At 34.9% G+C, this 25,554-nt stretch overlaps 1 protein-coding gene across 8 annotated transcripts in view; it reads right to left on the minus strand.

Moving 5' to 3' along the window:
* The window catches only part of CREB1 (cAMP responsive element binding protein 1), a 60,944-nt gene that overhangs the window by 7,326 nt on the left and 28,064 nt on the right, over positions 1-25,554 (minus strand). For all 8 annotated transcript variants that reach the window (XR_004679609.1, XM_035007280.1, XM_035007279.1 and 5 more), the window contains 4 exons: positions 21,805-21,905; positions 16,536-16,678; positions 12,348-12,530; positions 10,187-10,337 (listed from right to left, as the gene is read on the minus strand). Coding sequence is in view for 7 of the 8 variants with exons in the window: in XM_035007280.1 (XP_034863171.1) it covers positions 10,187-10,337; positions 12,348-12,530; positions 16,536-16,678; positions 21,805-21,905 (578 nt within the window). In the remaining variant the exon portion in view is untranslated. The remainder of the gene's footprint in view (positions 1-10,186; positions 10,338-12,347; positions 12,531-16,535; positions 16,679-21,804; positions 21,906-25,554) is intronic.

The raw sequence follows: 25,554 nt of genomic DNA on the forward strand, positions 1-25,554 counted from the left end.
CCCAAGACAAAATGAAAAACAAAACAACCCCCCCGCCAAAACCCAGACAGAAAATACTAAGTTTTGACCAGGATGTGAAGAAATGTGAACCGTGTGCACTGTTCACAGGCCGTAAAATGGCCCCGCCATCACAGAAAACACTATATTCCTTAAAAAATTAAAAATAGAGTTACCCTATAATCCAGCAATCCAACTTTTAGATATATACCCAAAGAACATAGAACAGGATATTGAAGAGATATGTGCATACCTATGTTCATAATAGCATTATCCACAATAGCCAACATGTAGAAGCAACCCAAGTATTCGTCAACACACGGATACATTTTTAAAACGTGTTATATACATACAAGGAATATTATTCAGCCTTAAAAAAAAAGAAGGAAATCCCATCACATGCTACAACACAGATGAACCCTGAGGACATAATACTAATAAGCAAAATGAGCCAGCTACAAAAGACAACTGTATGATTCCACTTACATGAAGTATCCAAAGTAGTCAAATTCATAAGAAAGAAAGTAGATGGTGATTGCTAAGGACTTGCAGAAGGGGAAAATGAGTGAATTTGTTTTTAATAGAGTTTCAGTTTTTCAAGGTAAAAAAGTTCCAGTTTTGCAAGGAAAAGTTCTGGAGATCTGATGCACAACAATGTGAATATACTTAACACTACTGAACTGTATACTTAAAAATGGTTAAGATGGTAAATTTTTTTTTACCACAATTAAAAACTATTAAACTATTTTAAAAAAAATCTAGCAGATTAAGAATAAAAAATATTTTGGGGCGGCTGGGTGGCTCAGTTGTTAAGCGTCTGCCTTTGGCTCAGGTCATGATCCCAGGGTCCTGGGATCGAGCCCCATATTGGGCTCCCCGCTACGTGGGAAGCCTGCTTCTCCCTCTCCCACTCCCCCTGCTTGTGTTCCTTCTCTCGCTGTGTCTCTCTCTGTCAAATAAATAAATAAAAATCTTTAAAAAAAAAAAAAGAATAAAAAATATTTTTTAGTGAGCTACAAAGTCTAAACTGGTAAACATTTTTAGCTCTATATAAATAAGGACCATATATTATATCCTAAGTCACTAGCTGAGGGACTGGCACAAAGTAGGTCCTTATTCCTGAGTGAACATTAAGAGGTGAAAGCAAAAGGTTCTAAATCTTTAAAAAATGGAAAAAAGCAGCAACTTACAATCACTCATTTACAAGAGTGCAGTACAGTACAGCACTTAAGAGTACTAGTTACTTCAGTGTCAGGTTCTTAGGTTTAAATGGTTATCTCTTACCAATTATATGACTGGAGGCAAATCACTTAACCTTAGTTTCCTGACTGTAAAACAAAGAAAATATTATCTACCTCAAAAGTTTTATGAAGATTAAAGGAATTAATATATAAGAAGTGCATGAAATAGTGGCTGGCATTTTGTAAATGCTATGTATGTATTCGCTATAATTATTTCTACATTAACTCTAATGCCTTCATTAATGTCTTCATCCCCATACAGCCTAGAGTCAGAAAAAAGAAGCAAGCTGACTTTTGGAATAAAAAAAAAGCTGCACCTAATGTTGTATTATCCATGACAGATATGGACAATATATAATCCACTGCATCACTGTACCACTGGTGAAAATTTTTTTTGGAAGGAATTAAAAATGGTCCAACATTCTAATGCACAGTGAAGATGACAAGCCAAGAAATGCTATGAGGCCACAAGTGATCTAAAGGATCACAGTGGGAATGATTCCGAGGTCAATCTGGATGTTCTGTATGTAGTGAAGTCTAACAATATAGAGAGCAAGTAGGATGTATGTACACACTTACAAATCTACTTTTACTCAGGGCTGAGTCATCTTGTTTTCCTTGCTTTCTCCCCCATCATTTGAGAATTTACAGTCCACAAGTGCTCATATGAATGCTCTATCTACATGCTAGTTTCCAAAAGTTAAACTAAAATGACCCCATAGGTTAGTATCTCCTAATTTTGCTCTAGCAAAATCAGTATGCTATAGTGTTGTTAAAGATTAGGTTTCTCAAAAGAAAAAAAAAAAAGGAACACTAGACTAAGAAAATTAACTTATTTCTTTAATGTAAGACCTTCGATCCTTTAAATATACTAAATGTGAATTGAGACTCTCTCCAGAGAGGAATTCTGACTAGCAACTTCCAAGCTGAGTATGACTATACAATACTTTTTTGGAGGAACACCAAATAAATTTCAAGTAATACACTGTCTTGCAGAATGATGCTGAAGTTAGGCACAGTTTAAAATAAACAACTTTGGAGAAAAAAAAAAAAAACAACTTTGTGGGCACCTGGGTGGCTCAGTCAGTTAAGTGTCTGCCTTTGGCTCAGGTCATGATCCCACCATCCTGGAACTGAACCCCACATCGGGCTCCCAGCTCGGCGGGAAGCCTGCTTCTCCCTCTCCCACTCCCCCTGCTTGTGTTCCTATTCTCTCTCTCTCTGTCAAATAAATAAGTAAAATCTTAAAAAAAAATAATAACTTTGGATACAAACTTAATACAGTATGATATAATAGCAAGAATTCTAAACTGAGGATCAGAAATCTTGGGTTCAGATCCTGACTTTGAAACTAACTAGTTGTATAGCTTCCAACAGGTCCCGGGCAAGAACTATTTCATCATCTGTTTTTTTTTTTTTTTTTTTAAAAAGGACTAATCAAGATGTCTTTAACTAGGACTGTTAGGTTTGTATTAAGGAGCATGAAAAATCAGGGAATAAACCTACAATGTCATTCTAAAGCACCAATTTTGCTTAATGGGTCAGAGGGGTGGCAAGCATTTTCATATTTATAAAAGCATTATTATATTTTGGAGTTGGATACAGAATACAAATGAGCTTTAAAAATTTTAAGAAATCCTTAGCTTAGGGAATGCTTCTCAAAAATTTCTAGCTAAATATTTAAAAAAAAAAAAAAAAAGGAAGAAAATGAAAGGACTCTCCCAGCGGATTGGTCTGACAACATGGTGTGAAGATTAAATTGACCACTGATGTTTCTTCCAGTACAGAAATAGGATTTTATGATTTTAAGCATTCATGCAAACAGATGGCTTATAAATTCTGAAATTGATGTGATAGGCATATTTTTAGAAAAAAGTTCTTTCACATAATGTGTCTCAACATCCTCCTCCATTCACTGAACTAATTCTTTGTCTCTATGATACTCTTACATTCTCTCCATTTTCAGCATCCTCCATAATTCCAAACTACCTGATTTTTTTCTCTTTTACCTTCAAAGAAGTTTATCAATTGTACTTTTTTTTTAAAACAACCAGTTTTTCATTTCACTGATTTTCCTCTATTGGTTTTCTCTTTTCGGTTCTATTGATTTTAATTTGCTCTTCTTTTTCTAGTTTCTCAAGATGGAAGTTAGGTTGGCAAACATTTTTTTGGTAAATATTTTTGGCTTTTCAGAACAAATGGGCTCTGTCACAACTACTGCTGTTGTAGCATGAAAGCAGCCTTGGATAGCACATATTTGAATGACCATGGCTATGTTCCAGTAAAACTTTATTTATAAAAAACAGACAATGAGGTATAGTTTGCTAACTCCTGACATAGATGATTGATTTAAGACTTTGTTTTCTAACGTAAGTATTTAATGGTATAAATTTTTCTCTAAGCACTGACTGAACTGCTCCCACAAATTTTTGTCGTATTTTAATTTGCACTTAGTTCAAGATATTTCCTTTGAGGCTTCCTTTTTGACCTAAATGTTTGATACTTACTTAATTTCCACACAACTGGGGATTTTCCTGATGCTTTATGGGCCAAGAACATATTTTGTGTTCTTTCTATTCTCTTAAATTACTAAGTGTCATAAAAATGCCATTAGGTACAATTGGTTGATTATGTATTTCAGGTTGTCTCTATATTTATTTTCTGTCATCATTGAGAAAAGAATGCTGAAGTTTTCTTTTCTTTTTTCTTTTTTTTGGTGGGCAGCAAAGCAAGGTTTATTGAGCGATAGTAAAGTGATAGTACAAAGCTCCCGAAGAGGGAGGGGACCTGAGAGGGCTGCCCTCAAGTTTTCAACTATTCAATTCTCTGTTTCATCAGCTTTGGCCTCATTTATGTTAAAGCTGTTAGGGGCATACACATGTAGAATTACTATGTCTTTTTAGAGAAATGATCCTTTTATAAACATTATATAATGTCCTTTTTTTTATCCCCGACAATGTTCCAGCTTCCTTCTGATTGCTATTTGCATGGTCTATCCTTTTTTACTCCTTTCCTTCTAACTTATAACTATGCTTGATATTTGAAGTAAGATTCTTACAAACAGCATAGTTAGGTGTTGGTTTTTTATTCTGTTTGGTCTTTTATGTGGGTTAGACCAGGTTTAGCCATCTATGACCCATGGGTCAAATCCACATAGTCTGTTTTTAATAATTTTTAAACTTCTAGCCAGACTAACCAAAAAAGTGAGAGAGAGAAAAACCACAAATTTTCAATATGAGGAATGAAATCCCTATGAAACAGTCCTCCGCACTGCCCAAGAATATCACAACCAAAACCCCAGAAGTATTTAGGTATAAATCTAACAAAAAACATGCAGGATCTATATGCTAAAACATGGAAAGTACACTGTGTTCATACAATGGAAGACTCTATTGTTTTAAGATATTAATTCTCCTCAATTTGATTTACAACTCAACACAACCCTAATCAAAATCCCAGAAAACTTTCTTATAGACATCAACAAACCAATTCTAAAATTTTAATGAAAATGCAAAGGAACCAGAACAGCCAAAACAATTTGTAAAAGAGCAGAGTTGGAGGACTCACACTGTTAAATTCCAAAACTTACTAGGAAGCTACAGTAGTCAAAACAGCATGGTGTTGGCTAAAGGATAAAAACAAAGACCCTTTAAACAAGGTAGCCAGAAACAGACCCACACAAATATGGTCAAATGATTTTTGACAAAAGTGCAATGGCAATTCAATAAAGGATAATCTTTTTAACAAATGTGTCAAAACAAATGTATGTCCATACACAAAAAATGAACCATGACACACCTCACACCTTATACAAAAGTTAATTCAAAAGGGATCATAGACCTAAATGTCAAACATAAATTGTAACACTTGATACAGACCAACTGGAACTCATACATTGCTGGTGGGAATGCCAAATGATATAGCCACTTTGGAAAACAATTTGGCAATTTCTTATAAAGCTAAATATACACTTACCATCCTACCTGGCCAGCCCACTCCTAGGTATTTACTCAAGTGACCTGAAAGTTCATATTAACTCCTGTATATATTTATAGTAACTTCATTCATAACCCTCCAAAACTGGAGACTATGATGAACACCAAGGTCAATAGACAAACAAACCACAGGATATGGGTACAATGGAATACCAGGGATAAAACCAACTACTGATCCATTAACACTCAATAAATCTTGAATGCATTTTGCTAAGTGAAAGAAGCCAGATCCTAAAGGCTACATACAGTGAATGATTTCAATTATATTAGATTCTGGAAAAGGCAAAATCCTGAGGATAGAAAACAGTTCAGCGGCTTCGAGTCTGGGAAAGGGGGCAGAAGCAGACTACCATGGGTATCAAAGAGATTCGTTCTAGGGTGGTGTAACTGTTTTGTAAGGCACTGTGGGGGTAGAAACATGGCACCATACATCTGTCAAAACTAAAAGAACTATACAGCATAAAAAGTACATGCAGTCCCAGAACTGAAAGAAGATGGTGACGAATCTAACCATACTACAAACGTGTGATATAATCTTACTGAAGAGGGTGGAGAAAAAAGAACAGACCTAAATAGCTTTGAAAACAGTCCTTTCACTGGTACTTTAAGGCTAAAAACAAAAAGAACTGTACATAAATACTGTATTGTATTTGGTAAATTTGTTTCTCACAGGTATACAAGTTAGCAACTCTGTAACTATTTTAAATGTACACTAGAGTTAAACAAACATGTAAATAAACTATACTTAATGGGAAGCCAAGTTTCTATGAATCTGCCTATTCATATCCTTAACTCATTAGTCTTCTAACTTGTTAAGTGTTTCTAGTTTGTTGTTTGCTTTTCTACTTTATCTTTCTCTTGGCTAAACAGAGGTTTTATATTTTCATACAGTCAAACCTACCTAACCTTTACGTTTATTACTTTTGCCTTTAGGAAATCTATTAAAATACTCCTGCATTCTAAAATTATAAGACAAGGATGGTGGGTTGCATTACTTTCATAATTTTTTATTCCTTCCTCCCTGTGGGAAGAGCATACATTCCCGCTCCACTGACACTGAGCTTGTCCTTGCCTGTATTTTGGCCAATGGTACATAAGTGGACACGATGTTCATCACCATCAAGGAGAGGATTTAAAAAACACTGCCTTTTTTCCTTTGCTACAAAAATGACATGCCTCAAAAAAGGTGCTCCTCCTCTAGCTGGAGCTAGTGGAAGAGAGGCACGGCAGCTGGCTTGCAGCTGTCCAATGTAATGTGAGAAAGCAATTCTGTTGTTCTAAAACACTGAAATTTTGGGGTTTCTGTTGTTGTTACTGCAGCAACAAAAATTAATATAACAACCATCTATTCTTTCTTTTAGACCGCTTATCACTTCTCTTCATTTCTGAGTAAATGGTAATTTGGACAGTGTAGAATTTGGGGATCATAACATTTTCATCAAAGTTCAATTTAAGATGGCTGTGTTTGAGGTACATATAAGGGACATTCATCCTAGTGAGTATGTTCAGGAGGAGAGCGCTCCCCTATCTTTTCCATTGAAGTGTACCCCTAATGGCAGAGGAAACCAAAATGGGGATTCTGGGGACAGAGCCCAAAGCAATCACTGCTGGTGTGAATTTCTTTTAAATCTCTTACCTTAAAAATATTTATTTCTCTCTAATTTTTGAGCAAGATAAACATTCGAGGAAAGTATTCCATGTTTACCTCTTGGTGCTACATTATCTCCAGCACACTGTCATGTGCTCTGGTTTAAGAAGCACAGCAGGAGAGAGTTGCATACTGAAATCTCAGAATTAACATGTCCATAGGGCTTTGGCACCAGACACAAGCTCAAATCTCAGTGCTACCAATTAAAAAAAAAATTTAAAAGATTTTATTTTTAAGCAATCTCCACAATGTGGGGCTTGAACTCACAACCCCAAGATCAAGAGTCACATGCTCTACTGACTGAGCCAGCCAGGCACCCCTGTACCAATTTCTTTAAAGGTGTGATCTTTGGCAAGATATTTAACTTCTTTCTGAACTATAGCTCCTCTGTAAAGTGGAGGTAAGCTTCTACCTCATTGTAGGCAATATAAAGTATGTAAAGAAACTACGTGCAATGTCTAGCATAAACTAGCCCTTAATAAATAGTATCTCAGGAAAAAGGTCAAAGCCAGAATATAGAATTAGAAGGTATCAGCATATAGTTGATGCCTGAAATACACGGATACGACTGAACGTTCCAAGGGAAAACTTCAAAAGTAGTCAGAAAACTGGGTGAATAAACCAAAGAAGAGTTCAGGAGAATGAGAAGTCACAAGTGTCAAATATTTCACACACACAAAAAAAGTATAATGAAATGAAAAGAGAATACCAGATTGCCAAGTGGGAGGGACTCTGTATCTTTTAAAGATGTAAGAGTGCTATGGTGAGCACAGAAGCCAGATTTTAATGAATGGAAGTTGGAAAAGTAGAAGCAGCAGTAATGTGGGAATAAAAGGAAAAGGGAACTATAGGAGAGTCAATGGGAAGTTTCCTTATAATGAAACTAAATCCAAGCAAAAGTATTTTTATTAAAGAATCCATGCTAAATCAGGTAGCTTCCCTGAAGATTTCAGACCAGCAAAGGTTGTTAGGAACTGTAGCTATGGCCCTAACTTGGTTGGGGGGGGGAGGGGGTGATACATAAACTAAAAAAATAATGGAAAAAAGAAATTTGGTCTGCTAGTCAAATGAACAAGTGTTCATAAATGGGCAGCTCTCTGCTCCATACAACAGAGCAGACAAGAAGCCATGGTGCTGCCTCCTCACCCACCCGCTAATTAGTCTTTTCTGTATAAGAGGAAACGTCTCTGGAGCGCCTGGGTGGCTCAGTTGGCTGAGTGACCCACTTGGTTTCGGCTCAGGTCATGGGAGCAAGCCCTGAGTTGGGCTCCGTGCTCACTGGGGAAGCCTGCTTGAAGATCCTCTCCCTCTGCCCTTCCCCCCACTCGCACTCTCTCTCTGAAATGGATAAATCTTAAAAAAAAAAGGGGGGGAGGGAACATTTTTGTCCCACAGAACCAACTACATGGACACAACATGAAGTCCTTCTACTGTTTTTATAATCAAGAAAGTTTATTTTCCATCTGATTGCTCTGCTGTGTCTTGCTTAGAACTGGTTTCTTTAGTAAGTGCTACTGTCTTAAGTTTTAAAACCTGGCCTTTACTTAAGACTTCCTAATCAGACTTGCTTCTAATTTTAGAAAGGGTTAAACATTTCTTTACAAACATTTGGAAGCTGGAAAGATCTAAATTATAAAATAAATTTTGTATTTAAAATACATTTAAATGAATGCAGCTTTTGATGCTTCTGTTTATAACACCTAAGGAAAATCTCAGACTGACGGAGCACAAATAAAATAAGCCACTTGGCTTATTTCCAACTCTTTCCCTAATATCCCAGAAAAAGTCCTGCCATTTCCCATAGCTTAGATGTCATTTACTGACACTCTAAAACAGCTAGGAGTATTTCAGGGACAAAAAAGGTTGTTGAGCTGAGTGGAAACATGAAACTTCATAAAAACAAACATTTTGATAGAGCACTATAGATAAAGTGCTTTGAGAGGAATATCTGTCCCACAGAATAGCCGTTTGGATGGGTGGCAGTATCTCGTCTTACAAAGAAAACGGAGGTTTGAGGGTTAGTATGTTCTTCCAAAGTCACAGCAAAAAGAGTAGATCCAGGACTTGAATCCAGACTGTCTAAATTCAATCCCTATTTCTTTTACTTTATCACAGTGTTTGAAAAATCTTGGGGTCAAGAACAGAGGAATATTTTCACCAATTTCAAATTTTATCTTTAATATATCTTTATTTTCATTTTCTATGGTTTGTCTTAAGTCATTCTACATTAAATCCTAAGCTAAATATTTAAATCCTAAACTAAATAAAAATACTGAAGTAAATACAATAAAAACATTTTATTGGCTTTTCTGGGGGGGGAGGGTCAAAGGGAGAGGAAGAGAAAGAGAGAAAATCTTAAGCAGGCTCCACACCCAGTGAGGAACCCAATGTGGGGCTCCATCTCACAACCCTGAGATCATGACCTGAGCCAAGATCAAGAGTCGGATGCTTAACCAACTCAGCCAGCCAGGTGCCCCTTACTGGTTTTTTTGATGACAAAACCATTTACAGCTGTGAATTTACTTCATGAGAATTACTTTGCCCACATTTCATAGATTTTGTTGTGTAGCACTTTCATTGTTGAAGACTAACTCTATTTTAAGATTTTGTCTAAGAACAAGGTATTCTTAGATTTAATCTGTTTTTGAAGAATCTTTAGGTGTTAAATTGTCGATTTTGAGTAAAGATGATATTCACTAAAACATGGACTGGCCATTATACATCTACTTTATTTTAAATAAACTTAATATTAATTTAATATACATACTTGAAACTCGATCTTCTTGAACAATACTATTCATGAAAAGAAACAATATTTAAATAACCTAGCTTGTTAGAGCATAGTGAAAATATAGCAGAGTTGTGTATTATATCTTCCATGGAGAAATCACACAAAAGAAAACTATGATTAAAGATTGGCCCATGGGACACCTGGGTGGTTCAATCGGTTAAGCAGCTGCCTTGGGCTCAGAGTCCTGGGATTGAGCCCCACACTGGGCTCCCTGCTCAGTGGGGGGCCTGATTCTCCCTCTCCGCTCCCCCTGCTTGTATTCCCTCTCTCGCTGTCTCTCTCTGTCAAATAAATAAATAAAATCTTAAAATAATAAAGACTTGACCCACAATCCCATTAGCCACTTCATAAGTGCAGCTTATTAAATAAAGTTTTTTTTAGCAAGATCCATCAATTCTACCAGAAAAAAATTCATTGCAAAGATCCTATTATCAGAAGAGGTAAAAGACACATGTCTGACAGAATCTGAAGATGACCTGACCTACCACAATCTAAGTAAATGCAACGTATGTACCTGTTCTTCATTAGGCGGACCTCTCTCTTTCGTGCTGCTTCTTCAGCAGGTTGTGTAGGAAGTGCTGGGGAGGATGCCATAACAACTCCAGGGGCAATGGTGCTAGTGGGTGCTGTGCGAATCTGGTATGTCTGTACATCTCCAGAGGCAGCTGAAAAGAAAAACAGGGAACAGGGCGTAAGACACTGAAGCACTGTGACTCGGTGAAACTACGTGTGTCAATCATCAATTTAAACATACATTTTGGACTGGAAGGGAAAAAAAGGAACATGATTCTAACTAAAACACTGAAAAAATCAGCATTTTTGGGTCATTACTGACAAATAATTTCCAATTTAATGTATTTATTAGTATAGACACTTGGGTGAAAGAGGCCTTAACCTATGTCTGCCGGGTCTTGTATTTATGTTTCATTGGAATGCAGTTCTATTCTGTTGTTAACATGCTTACCAACCTTAAGTCTAAAAGATAAGTAGGGCACAGCTTGGATGATCTTCCTAGATAGAGTATACTCCTCAATGTCTTCCTTTGATATTGGTAAATTCATATTAAAAAATTTCAAGTAGACTCTTGCCACGACATAAAAACGACCATGATTTTTCATAAAATAGCGAAATGGGAGAGAAAATAAAGCATTATGGTCAACTATTATAAATTTCTAATTGAAACAAAACTGAAAGTATGAAAAAGTGTACCACTTGATGCCAATTATATTACTTGTTTTAATGTAAATGCTAATTGCTAAATAAATGGAAGTTTATTTTTCTAAGTGATCCATCACTTGTAAAAAGAAACACAATCATTATCTGTCAAACTGCTTCTAAAAACAGCTTAGTAATATGCCCTCCTAAGAATAAAGAACCTAACATTATCTGAGAGAATTTGAAGGTCTTTATAAAATTATCCATATTTGTTATTAATATCAATTAAAATGTGTAGTTTGAGTGGAAAAGATTTATATACTAAACATGTTACCATCTTCAAACTGACGTTCAGAATTCAAATTCACTGACATCCTGCTTTACAATTTTTGAGTACCTGCATGTAAAGTGAAAAGGTGTTTTACTCCCATTAATAAGCAAAATATTATCTTCTTCAAATATTATTTGTTTAGTAACAAAATATGTTCTGTAAATACATTAGGGCCTTTAAAAACAAATGTCTCTCTAGTTGGTGTTTTAGGATTATTCAAAAATTATCATCCATGGTGAAGGGGTAACAATGGTCATTATTTAACAGAGGCAAAATATATTTTTATTAATAAAAATATTTTTAGATACAGATTTTAACATTATTTCCTCAATATGCAAATTTCAATCTGGCATAAATCATATTCTTAAAATATTCAAATGGATTCAAAGAAAAATGGTCAACTCCTATCCATAGAGATTCCTAAAGCAAGAAAATAAAAAAAATAAAACAATACAGAAAAAAAGCTATTTCTATAGTTCAACAAGGATTTAACTACTACTTTTTCTCTACAGACCAGTAGACCTGCATACTGGTATAAGAATTTTCAGAACAGTTTTCATTTGAAATAAAAAATGATGATCTTAGAAATGAGGATGTAAATTTCTTTTGAATAAAAAGCAGAGAAACAGAATTTTGAACCTTCAAAAAAAAATTTTTTTTTTTTTAAAGTAGGCTCTACACCCAACATGAGGCTTGAACTCAAAACCCCAAGATCAAGAGTTACATGCTCTACCAACTGAGCCAGCCAGGCACCCAGAACCTCCAGAGATTCTCACCAGTGATTTAGTACAACTCTTTATTTGACACATTAAAAAAAAAAAAAATGAGGCCCAGAGAGGTGAGTCTTACTCAAGATCACATAGCAAATCTATGCAGTTAGATCTAGAATCTAGCTTTCCTAACTCCTGACTTCACTGTTTTGCCCTGTAACCTACCCTGTTTCTCCTATCCCCAAATGCTAGAAGTGTTAAAGATGTTGTATTTTTAAAACTGAAAACAGTTGTTTTTATGCCATGACATTTGGGTCCAACTGGAATAATGGAAGAGTTCATGGAGAACATTATCTATAATGAAAAAAATTAACTACATTTTCATAGTGTTTTACAGTATCATACTTACTTTTTCTGAGTTTATAAAATTTTAACCTTTCAAAGAATTTACCACACCTGTGAATTCTGAATTCTCTTACCTTGAACAACGACTTGGTTGCTGGGCACTAAGATCTGCTGTCCATCAGTGGTCTGTGCATACTGTAGGATGGTAGTACCCGGCTGAGTGGCAGCTGCATTGGTCATGGTTAATGTTTGCAGGCCCTGTACCCCATCGGTACCATTGTTAGCCAGTTGTATTGCTCCTCCCTGGGTAATGGCAACTAAAACCCAATGGATTTTATTGTTATCAGTTTAATTAATACCATATAAGACTTTTACAACACACTAAATTCAAAGCAGAATAATGTGTAAGACATAATCTAGGAGAAATTATTATAGCAAATAATACTGCCAAGAAAGATTTGGTATACTCAAGTACCTTTCTGCTCAGGAAACCCACATCCAATTGCTATAATACAAATGCACTCTATGAACCATATTATAATTTATAATAATACCCATTAACAATTTTTTAAAAGAATAAATGAGAAGATGTTAAATTCCTTTCAAAGTTGTTTGGTTCAGAAGAGGTCCCACTTTGTGATCCATACTTCCTTTATTCTAGCCTTAATTATGCAATATTTTGTTTAATATTCACTGTTCCACTAGCAAATAAATTTCTTGAAGGTAGGAAATGTGATTTTTCTTCTCTACTTTCATGTACTTAGCACAGAAATGGGCAGTAACAGGCACCCAATAAATGGTTGTTTTAATGAATAATTAATAAAACCGGTTCAGTAGTGCATTCTGTTCTCTAACTCTAACTCTAGCAATGCATAAACTCTAAGTTACATATCCATGCATTCTCACACAGGATCCTTTAATTATTCACTAATTAACCACACTGTCATTCATCTGTTATGAAGTAATCACCTTTGGTTCATACTAAAAGATATTTCACTTTATTAAAAATTGAATTCACCTTTATGCTACCGTACATGGAAAAAGTTAATAGAAAGAAAAGAAGTTGGTTATTATTTTATTTGAACAAAGCAATCCTTCAGATACTAGCATCAAGATAGGTGGTTGGAGCCTCTCTAGACACTCTCCCTCTTAAAGTTTTCTGGAAAGAGGACTAAAAATCACAATATTACATATAAAAATGCATAATGGATTTTAACTTACTAAGTCAACAAATGTGTGATTTACGCAGGTTACTTTTATTTTGTCTGTTAGAAGGGAATTATTTGAGATCATTTATTAGCCAGCTCTAGGCAACTAATATCCCGAGTCATCTATATAAGGAAAATTGATTATCTACTGTTTGATCAAGAAATAGTGACAGTAAATAAGTATGATTTGGTTTAGCAAATGACACCTATGGAAATTAAGATACTGGTATATACAATCCATTCACTTTAGCCATTTCCATAAGTTTTACTTATCTTAGACAATTAAAAAGGAATATGTAAGAACTATTTTGAGATTAATATTGCAGGTAACTTGAAGGAATCAGAAGATTAACAGAATTAAACCACAATTTCTCATATAGAGTTAATAAGCAAATTCCATTGCATTTAACATACACAGCTTTCTTCTTGGCTATATACAATAAACTCAAGGTGGGAGAAAAGAAGTAGGAAACTAGATATCAGGACACCTGGGTTCTAGTCCAGATTCTACCACTAAACTGTTATTTGAATTTGTTATCTCTTCTATAAAAATAAAAATACCTGGTTCTAGCCACTAAGTACAATTATAAAAATCAAATGAGATCATGTATGTGGAAGTATTCTGAAAATGGAAGTCCGATCCTTTCAGATGTATTTTTCTCTATAATATATATTTATATACTTGATTATTCCAGAAGGATCTGAGATGGCTTTCAATAAAACTAAATGCATTAAAATAAGAAGAGGAAGCTAGAAGTCAAGTAACTGATGGGTCTCTACCACAGAGATTCTACCAGAAAATCTAGAGGAAGAAGAGAATAATCTGAGATTCTGAGTAGTGAAAGTAAAGAGGAAAACATCATGGGTTACAGTTGTAATTAGTGAAACAAAAAATTCAAGTTTAAAAAGATAGACACATTGTTTCTACCTTAGAACAGAATTTCTCAAATAAGACTTTATCAGGAACAGTGAACCAAGTAATGGATAAAACTACTAACAGCATTTAAAATTTGAAATTAAAAAAAAAACAACTTATGGAAGGAATACAAACTGGTGCAGACATTGGGAAAGGAAGTTGGGCAGGATGTTCTTTGATTCAACAATTCCACTCTTTGGATGCTATTCCATTGAGACGCTACTACATATATAAGAATGTTCACGTCACAGTGTTTGAAACAGTAGAAATGTCTTAAATGTTGATCAGTGTGTGTGTGGGCGGGGAGGGAATATTTAAGGGGGAGGGAATGTTTAAATAAAAGTTATATAGTGAAACACAATATAGCTGTTAAAGAAATATGTATCTGTATGTATACATTTGTTCATGGTATACTAATAATGTAGGTCTCACTTGTATCAAAATATATGGTAATATATTTATGTATGAACAGAATGAAAAAGAATGGATAGATATATACCAAACTTTTAACTACTGCGGAGAGATGAAAAGGATTATAAGTTAAGAAATATATAATGTTGTATATATTTAAGTAGTCATTTTATTGATTCTTAATGACAATCAAGAACATGTTACATCAATTCTGTCAAGGCTCTATGTATAAATAAGGGATAAAGATAATGTAATAAAACTTTAAAAATATGAAAGTATTAACCTTTAAAAACTAGCAATTTCCAGTTGCTGGAAGAGAGTGGTGTGTCAAATTAAACATACACATTTCTAAATTTCATTTCCCCATTTGACATTCTGATAAGCCTATTCCCAAAAGAGCATGCTTTCTCCGGCAAGTGAGAATCCCTGCAGTAAGTGAATCACTGTCACTAACAGGAGTATGCTGTATCCCTCAGGATTCTGTTGTGGCAGGGGAAAAGTAAAGTTCATGTATCAATGTCTTAGCATGCACACATCTGGAATAATTCCAATTATTTGGATATAAGGCTAAAAATACACACATCCATGTTCATAGATAATACCTGTTTATCTCTGTCAACAAAGAACTCAAGAAGGAAAAAGGGGACTGAACTCCAGGAAGTTCAGAATGGACAAGAAGCTTAGTCAAAAATGCTGTCCTTCTGCTTACTTTCAAAAGTTTCAACTTTGGGAGAAATAAAAAGTCTGGTACTTGGGAATCTGTTTTTAATACAGTTAGAATGCAAGTTAGTTATGTAAACCAAGGTTGAGCTATACTGTGAAAACTATTAACTTGGGAGTCAAACTTTTATACACATTCCTGACACAGACCACCCCAGGGTATTAGAAAATTAATGCAACAAGGGAGTGTCAATGTGTACATTTAATTTGTAATAAGGAGGAAAGGGGGAAAAACTACATAATGGGAAGTACTGGATTTAATGAGCAAATCAAAATGAAGAAATCTATGTAAAAGGCACTCCGGGAGTCAAAAGGTATTGGGAACAGATAGAAAAACATACCATTCACACAAATGCCTCTGATCAAACAAAAGCAGAACTGGAAAGACTTTGTTAACAGATTTGGGTGAAAGATAAGAAGAGAGACCTAAGTGTCAGACAGAAACATGACAGAACTGGAAGCTTTGATAATTTTGCACAAAGAATCTTTGCTTTCTGTGAACCAATTTCAGCAGTCCTTATGTTTATGTTACCAAAATTCACTACATTACCTTTTATATTAAAAAGAGTAATTGAATGTGCTGGTAGACTGTAACCAAGCCTCTCAACCCCCACCACAAAACATTAAATATGATTTTAAAATGCTACTTTTAGAAGGGAAGATGAATTAATAAAATAATAGATGAATAGTGAGACCATTTTTGTCTTTAAACATAATCAAAAAATGGTTATCTTATCTGAAAAAGTATTTCCTTTATTAACATCATATATTACACAAGGACTAAAATCTAGTTTCAAGCAGTGGTTCAAAAAATTTCCAAGACACTCCTGGCATTTGCACAAAACAAAGGACCACTTGAAGGGCTAACATGCTTGAGCAATCCTATCAAAAACCCTGAAGAAAAAGAAAATACTTCTGTTACAGAACTCTGCATACTGAACAGTAAAGGAAATATAATAATGGCATCCAAGACTGAGGAAAGGGTTGGCACTTTAGGATTCCTTTAAGGAGAATGCAGCCATTAGTTTTTCATCTCACTTTCCAAAGCAGAAATATCTTTTACTCACTATACTGTCCGCTGCTAGTTTGGTAAATCGGAGTTGGCACCGTTACAGTGGTGATGGCAGGTGCTGAAGTCTCCTCTTCAGACTTCTCTTCTTCAATCCTTGGCACTCCTGGTGCATCTGAAGATAAGTCATTCAGAATTTTCCTAGAAAAATAGAAAACTATATTAATTAAAATGAAAAACATTTATTGGCTAAATATATATAATACGAAAAGAAAATGGGCAGAAAGCTGCTACTGCTTAGGACAGCAGTTTAAAGATTGTATTCATTTATTTATTTATTTGAGAGAGAGAGAGTGGGAGGGGGAAGGAGCAGAGGGAGAGGGACAAGCAGATTTGGTGCTAAGTGTGGAGCCCCACACAGGGCTCAATCTCACGAACCTGAGATCATGACCTGAGTTGAAATCAACTGATTGAGCCACCCAGGTGTCCCAGGACAGCAGTTAAAAATTTAAGAACAAGAATAAACCATACATGGATGAGAAATCTGTATGTCAAAATGAAATCATACGGGGACTAGAAAAAAAAAGGGATGAATTTCTCTTTAATCTGAATGAAAATGAAGGCTGTGATTGGAAATCTAGGTGTAAGCAGAGATTAATAACACTGACTACAGAAAAAAAATCCTTTTGCAGGGCAAAGAACACCAAAAACAAAGTTAAAAGATGATCAACAATACTAGGAGAAAAGGCTTACATATATGACAGATAAAGGGCCAATATCCTCAATATATAAAGAACTCATAAAAATTTAGGCAAAAAAAAAAAAAATTAAATAAAGACCAAAAACCTGATTTTAAACTTCTCAACTCTCAGATTGGTAAAAAGTAAAAAAAAAAAGTTTAACAGTATATTCTGTTAGCAAAGCTGTGAGAAAACAGACACTCTCACTGTTGTTGAGTATAAAATTGGCACAACCCTTATGGAATAAATTTGGTGACAGGTAACAAAACTATGTTTACAGAGCAATCTTACTTCCAGGAATTTACCCTTAAGATATACTCACTACAGTACAAAAATACATAAGGTTATTCATGGTAGCACTGTTTGTAACTGCAAAATATGGGAAACAATCTATATGCCTCTACATAGGAGAATGGCTGAATAAACTACAGTTCATCCAGAAAATGGGTATAGCATGGTACCTTTTTTATAAGAAAGAAAGTGAAATATATGTATTTGTTCTTCTACTGAAGAATGAACTCAGAAAGGATAATACCAGATGGAGTTTAATGAGATTACTTAATCTACTGGGATTGATAAGAAGCAAAAAAAAGATAGAAAAATTGGGGGGGGGGGCACTTGTGAGTGTATTTTTTTGTACAATTCTGACTTTTTAAAGAACCATGTTCATGTTTCACATATGAAAAAATAATATCAACACAGATGGGGGAAAAATTCTTAAAATGGAATACAAATAAAAAAAATGAACCTGACCATACTTCAAATGAGTAACATAATCACAGAAGAGGGGGAAAAAACCCAACCCAAGTAATTTCTGACATCTTAAACTTCTAACAAACCAGTATGAATTAATAACTTAGCTTCAATGTCTACCCAAACCCTGCCCCTTTATGTTGCTATAGTCACAATTTCATTTTCATACACTGTGTGCTCATTAACAAATTCATTAATTATTGTTTTATGCATTTGTCTTTCTAATCACATAGGAAAAAAAGAGTTTCAAAGCAAAGTATTATAATACTGCTTTTATATTTACCCATGTAATTACCTTTACTGGAATTGTAGAAAATATTCTACTATTATCTCTTTCAATATTTCTTTTGGCCCAATTTCCTCTCTGGAAATTCTACAAGTGCTTCTTCTACTGGAGCACCTCACTCTATTCCCCATGACTTTTCACCTGTCTTTCCCATTTTCTCCGTATTTCTGTTCTCTATTCTGAGTTACTTTCTTAGTTCCCTTCCAGTTTACCAATTCTCTCATCAGCTACTCATATCTAGTTTATCCCACTTACTGGTTGTTGTTTTTCTTAATTCCACCTAATTGCATATCTCATTTCTCAGACTTGTTACTCATTTCTTTTCCACATCTGCTTGTTTTCATTTCAATAGGAGTTTAATAACTCCTATTCTTACCATAAGGATGATTTTTTCTCCCTTATCTCTTTTCGAATGAGAAATACAACTATTTTAAACAGCTTATAGACTGACAACTGGTCAAAAGATCAACTCTGGCGGGCGCCTGGGTGGCTCAGTCGGTTGAATGTCTGACTCTTGGTTTTGGCTCAGGTTGTGATCTCATGGGTTAGATCTCATGGGTCTTGGGATGGAGGCCTGCATGGGGCCCTGCATTCAGTGGGGAGTCTGCTTGAAGATTCTCTTTCTCTGCCCCTTCCCTCATGCGTTCACTCTCTCTTTCTCAAGTAAGTAAATAAATAAATCTTAAAAAAAAAAAAAAAGATCAACTCTGGGCATCACTGCTCTAGAGCATCATTTCAAACTTTAGCATTGAAAAGCACTTGAAGAACATGTTAAAAGAGATCCTGGCTCCCCACCCCACAGATTCTAATTCATTAGGTATGGGGTAGGGGCCTGAGAACTTGCACTTCTAACCAGATTCTGATTTGCCAGTGTGGTCTCTGGACCACATTTTGAATAGTACTGGTCCTCAGCACGACGTTATTCAAAGTTAGGTCACAACCCATATGTTTGCCATAAAAGCGTTATGTATGTTGCAACCAATGTAAAACAAATAAAAAACAGCTAAACGTCACACAATAAGGGTGAATACTGCTGTATATTTTGCTTAGACGCCTATATATATGTGTGTACCTGTATATATACCTATATATATAGATATATATAAATGAATATAGACAACTGTATCTATATAGAGAAAAATGTAAAGATGTTTCTTATTGTGGATTGCGGTAAAAAATAAAAGTTTAAAAGCTACTACTCTAGACCTGCAAATAAATCTTCTCTTTTGCATGAAGCCAATGATCATTTCTTGTCTTCTCTTTTTAGTATCTAATATTGTTGCTCCAGACCACGTTGGTCATTCTTGTATCCTGGAGATACATTTCACTTTCTCTTACAGAAAATATTCCAGATGTTGTCTGAGCAGTGGGATTAATTCCTTCCCTTAATCTAGACACTAGGTTTTAACCAATGTAGCCTTTGGTATACTGGCTTTTTTGGCAACTATATACGTATATAACTTAATGGTAATTAAGGAACATAACTATCTTTTAAAAATTAATTCTTAAAAACAACAACAACAACAAATTCTTAATCCAGAATCTTGTACTTAAAGAACTGGTTTTATTTTAAACTCAAGTTCAGAAATTTTATAATTATCACCAACAACTAAGTGTTTCCCTTGGCTGCTCTGATCTTTGTTTTTTTTTTTTAAAGATTTTATTTATTTGACAGAGAGAGAGAGTTAGCGAGAGCATGAACACAAGTGGGGGTGTGGGAGAGGGAGAAGCAGGCTTCCCGCCGAGCAGGGAGCCCGATGCAGGGCTCAATCCCAGGACCCTGGGATCATGACCTGAGCCGAAGGCAGACGCCTAACGACTGAGCCACCCAGGTGCCCCTGCTCTGATCTTTCAAAGTACTTATTCTCGCATCCATTAGGGCACTTCACCTTTAAAGTTCTGTCACTTGCAAATCTGATAAGCATGGCTTCTATGTTTTTCAGCTGAACTGCTGGTAAAATACCAAGCCAGGGGAGACCAAGTGAGAGTCCTTTAAGAACTTTCTTGGGTATAGTTTAATCACCATAAAGCTGGGTGTATCAATTAATCCCCATTTCTCCAACCTTACAAGCATATTGTAAGGATTCTGTTAAAGATCTTATTATAGTCAAGACATAAGAGCTAGGTTTCAAGAATTTATAAGCCTAAAACAAAATAATGATACATAATGATTTTAAGGGAAGATATATTATCTTCCATGAATGTAACTCTCTACATATGTGTGGTGTCAGGCATCTTCTAATCTGATTATGAATTAAGGTGTTACTATTTAAATGATCTTTGCTAGGATATAGGTTATAATAAAAGATCTTTTTCAGCATGAAGCTCTTATTTTACTTTATGTTTTAAGACTTAGAGAGAAAAAGAGCATGAGTGAAGGGAAAGAGGGAAGGGAGAGAGAGCATCTCAAGCCGACTCCACACTGAGCACGGAGCCTGACACGGGGCTTGATTTCTCGAACCCAAGATCATGACCTGAGATGAAATCAAGAGTCGGACACTTTACCAACTGAGCCACCCAGGCGCCCTAAAGCTCTTATTTTATAAAGTCTACAACTAGAATTTAAAGAATTTATTTAGAACTATTTGCCGGGAATTTATATACAGAGAAGCCTTGTGGCTTGTTAACACCTGGATGGATTTGCTCCAGGATCGAAAGTGTTAAAAACATGAGATATATTTCAAAGTTCAAATCTAAAACTAGCTATATTAAAAAAAAGAGAGAGATTATGAGCATAAATGCATACAACACATACTTGGTAACAAAATTTCTTAAGACCTCAAAATCAGTTTATTGATATTCATTTAGGATCCTTCATTTAATTGTGAGAAAAGAGAAAAGGGCTAGCTTAGTAGCCAAGTGGAAAAAAAATTTTAACCATCCCTTTGAAAAATAAAAACAACTTAGGCTAATAACAGAAATTTATTGAACTTTGAAGTAAGCTTATGGTTTTTATGGAATTGCTCTTCCTGGAGATATTTAGCATGGAGCCAATTTCTACATATAAAAAAATGGTTTTGGTACATCTTGGAGACAAGTCATGGACTAGGCAATCTCTACAGTTGGAACACAAAAACTATAGTAAGGTGCCCCTAAAATTAGGGGATATCAGCATCACCCTGAAACAAATATTAAATTAATAAATAGTTATCTACTAAGTACCATGGCATGAGAAATGGTTTGCAAATGTGCTATTAAGTAGGTAAATAGTATAGTGTCAGAACTGACAAATAACTAGAAATGCTATAACTTAATGAAATATATTCCAAACTTTTTAACAGAAAACCAGCAGCTGGCACAGTCTACAAAAACAGAAGCAGGAAAAAAAAAATCACTGTTGATCCAGGACTATTCAGAGTAAAAAAGTTCTCTTTTTCTGTACAATAAACTTCAACTTAAGAGAGAGAAGTACCTCAAGATGAAGAGAAGTAATTTCTGTGGTCTTGAATTGAGCACCTAATTGGTCTTCTGACATCTTTTCACCTGCAACTACCTAAGGCTTCCTGACATCTTCGATTCTAAATTCTTTTAACTATTAAATCCCATACCTGTAGGAAGGCCTCCTTGAAAGAATTTCTCTTCGTTTTTGGGAATCAGTTACACTATCCACTGACTCCTGTGAATCTTCACTTTCTGCAATAGTTGAAATCTGAAAATAAAGAAGAACTTTATCTTGATAATCGAGTTTAGTTTCCATAAAATTTTTATGAATTTTAAGAAAAAGTGAAATATAAAAGGACATATATACATCTTATACATGCTTCAGTAGAAAAAAGTCAATTTTTATGGGAGACAACCACACCAATCATATTCCTTTCCCTTTTACTTATCCTATAGAGAAGTCAGAGGGCCTAATTTTTTTTTTGTCAAAACCAAACTTTCGTGATATCCAAATTCAGTTTTACCTCTTTCAGGACTTCATGTAACCAATCTTGAATGCATCAATATTACTGTCAGTTGTTTTCTTACAACTGTTAACACAACTACCAAGTAAATAACGTTTCTGACATGAAGGAAGAATAAATGAGCAAATATTTGGTCATAAGTCTACATAGTGACTATACAAATATTTTCTTTTACTGTTAAACACTTATGAATGTATTTACAACTGAAAAATAAGATTGGTGATCCTCCACCATGTTCCAGATGGCTGTTTCTAGCAAGTTAGTCTACACATAGACTTTCAAAGTTGGCATTCCACAATTTTTATTAAGCAAAAGCTCAAGGTAAAGAACTGTGCATTTCTGGAAAAGTATCCCTGGACTGAAAAATAATAAAGATAAGCTGAACAAAGATTTTACATGGGATAATAATAATAATAGCAACTAGCATTTACTGAGAACTTACTATGTGCCGCGTATTATGCTAAAGCATATACACATATTACATTACTTAATACGAATACAGTAATATCAGGTAATAGACAAGTATCGTTATTATATCCGTTTTGTCGATGGAAAAACTAAGGCACAAAGAGGTTAAGTAACTCACCCAAGTCACAAAGCTAGGAAGTAGTGGCACCACTGTCAATAATTGGCATCTTAGTTTTAGACATCCTTACCAGCATCAAAATCCTGTTGGTTCCAATCTCAAACCAGTTTTGTCAGAAGCAGCAACCAGAGGTATTTTTAGACCATTTTTAGACTAGAAGTTCACTCACTTGGGCAAGCCTGCCTGTCAAATTTATACCACCAAGCTTCTCTAGTCTAATCAGCGGGAGCCTTCTGCTCTTTCCTGAACTAGATGTGCATGATGCTGTCAGAGTGAGAATTAGATTTAAGGAAGGCAAAAGAGTATGTGTGGTTCAGCTCCATGTCAAAATTCAGGGCAATGGCAACAAGAAAAAACATATTCAGAGGAACTTGAAGAATCCCATAGGGACTCTATGTAGTCTGAGCCTATGGGTTCTGGAGAGTAGGGACTCATTTTGACAGGGCACGTTGTAATAGGCTCTCACTCTAAAATGAAATTAGGTAAATCTAGTCATGCTTCACAAAATACACCTACAATAAAATAACGTGCCTCACCCAAACACTTTAAAGTATAAGAACAATACTCTTAGAGACCTATACATTAACAGGCAACACTTAAAGAATCCAGAAAAGACAGATGAAAAGACGTGCAAGGCTGAATTTAGTCTGTGATTCTGTGCAGAGTAGTAATGTTACAGCTACTGCCGAAGGAACACAGAGGACAATTGCCACTAATTTTTAGCTGCTGTAACCGGCCCGCTCAGCGAAGTCTCTGCACAGAAACTCTGATGTACAGCAGATGAGGAGCTATGAAAAGACCTTAGCAGAGAGTCAGAATTTCAAGGGATAACAAGACTGAACTCAAAGTGGACAGTACTGTGACAAGGGTTTACCTTCATAGTACTTCTCAGAACCTCAGTTCCTCTGCTGTTCTTTGCCTTCTTTGCATGACCCTCATCCTTACAACCTTTTTTTAAGGGCAGAGAGTGACTTAGGCATACTCTCCCAAGTTGAAAGTAATTAAAATAATAATTTAAAAACGTTCTATATGAACTACCCACAGGGCAGTTTTGAAATGAAATAAATTAAAGTGGCTTTCTAATATATGGCCTTTGATTTTTTTTCTTTTTCCAAACTCAGTAGATCTATTGCTTTTAGTAGGAAAAAAAGCATTCTTTCCTCTGATCTAAAAGATTTTGTGATTTCAGACAGAAGGAATTAACTTGTCACTATGTAGTGATTACAACTATTGCAATTTAAAGGGAATTCAGAATTATTCAATAACACATAACGAATGTTAACATTTCCTCTTTGGGAATATTATCCAGGGAGAACTCATGAGCTATGAAGCCACTTCCTATGGACTGCCTAACAAAACAAACAAAAACAAAAACGAAATCCAAAGCACACACTGGATCCACATTTCTGAGACGAGACTAATAAAAATCATGTCAAAAATCCTTTTTATAAATAACAACTATTAATTACAGTTTAACATATACTTAACAGTTATTAAAAATAACCATATAAAAATGATATTCCAATCACAGGTATCACAGACTACCACCACATTCCAGTGGTACAGACCCTTCCTCTGGTCCTTATCTCCTGTCACCTCTCTCATTAACCCTCTCCTCAGCTCCTTAAATAGGTCTTTAACCTTGGCCACTTAGTGGTTGAGACATTTTCAAAAGCCAAACCATCACTTCCAGATGTAAAGTTTTAGATCTGTATTTCTCAACGTTCTTTTAGTTTCTTAAAAACCCATACCTCCTGTTTGTAAGTTTGTAAGGAGGACAATCTTCCCATTTTGAAGTTATTTGAAATTTCAAAATTAAAAACACCATGACTAAAACCAAATTAGACGCTTTCTCAAATCATACACGGTCTCTATGAAACTTACAAGTAACTGTGCAGAGTTCGGACTTATGGTTTAGGTACAGTTATTTACTCTGTGAATCAGGACATTAATAAACGTCTAGAATAATGATTTCCAAACTCTTTTCACCTGCAGATCTTCCTTATAAACAGGAAAATTTTACATAAGCATATTTATTTCCTCTGTAAACTTTAAGTGTTGTTTTTATTATTTAAAGAGATAATATAAGTGTAAATATTAAATTGTATTTGTAAATTTCTTAAACATAAATCATTTCATTTTTTACAGAGTGAGAATGATGTGATTTAATATGCTTCATTAAAAAGTCATTTAATATTTTATAACAGTGACTCAAAAATCTGATTCTAAGCTTAGGCTTTTGAAAATCTGATTTAGTATTTGCTATTGTTGAAAAAGGGAACTCATGGGCAGTAGATATAAAAGTAAGTGCATTTTTGACTGGGCTTACTAAATACAAAATCACTTTTCATTTTCATCTACCAATTATACAAACTTTTGATGAGATTTTCATCTCCCTGGCTCTCAGTTATTGTATGCTAATAATAATAGGTGTTACAGTTTTGTATTTTAACCAGTAGGTTCAAAACCTACTGAAACTCTAGAAGACTTATGAATAGTTTAAAGAATTCTATTTCCAGGGTTTTAAAAGTATATATATTTGATTTTGAACTGACAAATTTATATTGCTTGCAGTTAAAAAAAAAGTATGAAAACATTTTTGAACTTCTTTCAAAATGCTCTCTCCACAGCACAACTTTTTTTCAAAAAGCAGTTACTCTCTTGCATTGTTAAAATGTCACTTTCTCCCAGGATAGTTGAAAGGGATTTCTTTTTTCAAAAATATCTGTTAGGTAATATATCCCTTGCAAATCCTTGCTTACCATCATTAAAAAGACCAGAAACTTTGGAACACTTGTTTCATGTAA

The sequence above is a fragment of the Mirounga leonina genome, unplaced genomic scaffold, assembly GCF_011800145.1.
Source record: "Mirounga leonina isolate KUSES-001 unplaced genomic scaffold, KU_Mleo_1.0 Mir_151, whole genome shotgun sequence".
NCBI lineage: Eukaryota > Metazoa > Chordata > Mammalia > Carnivora > Phocidae > Mirounga > Mirounga leonina.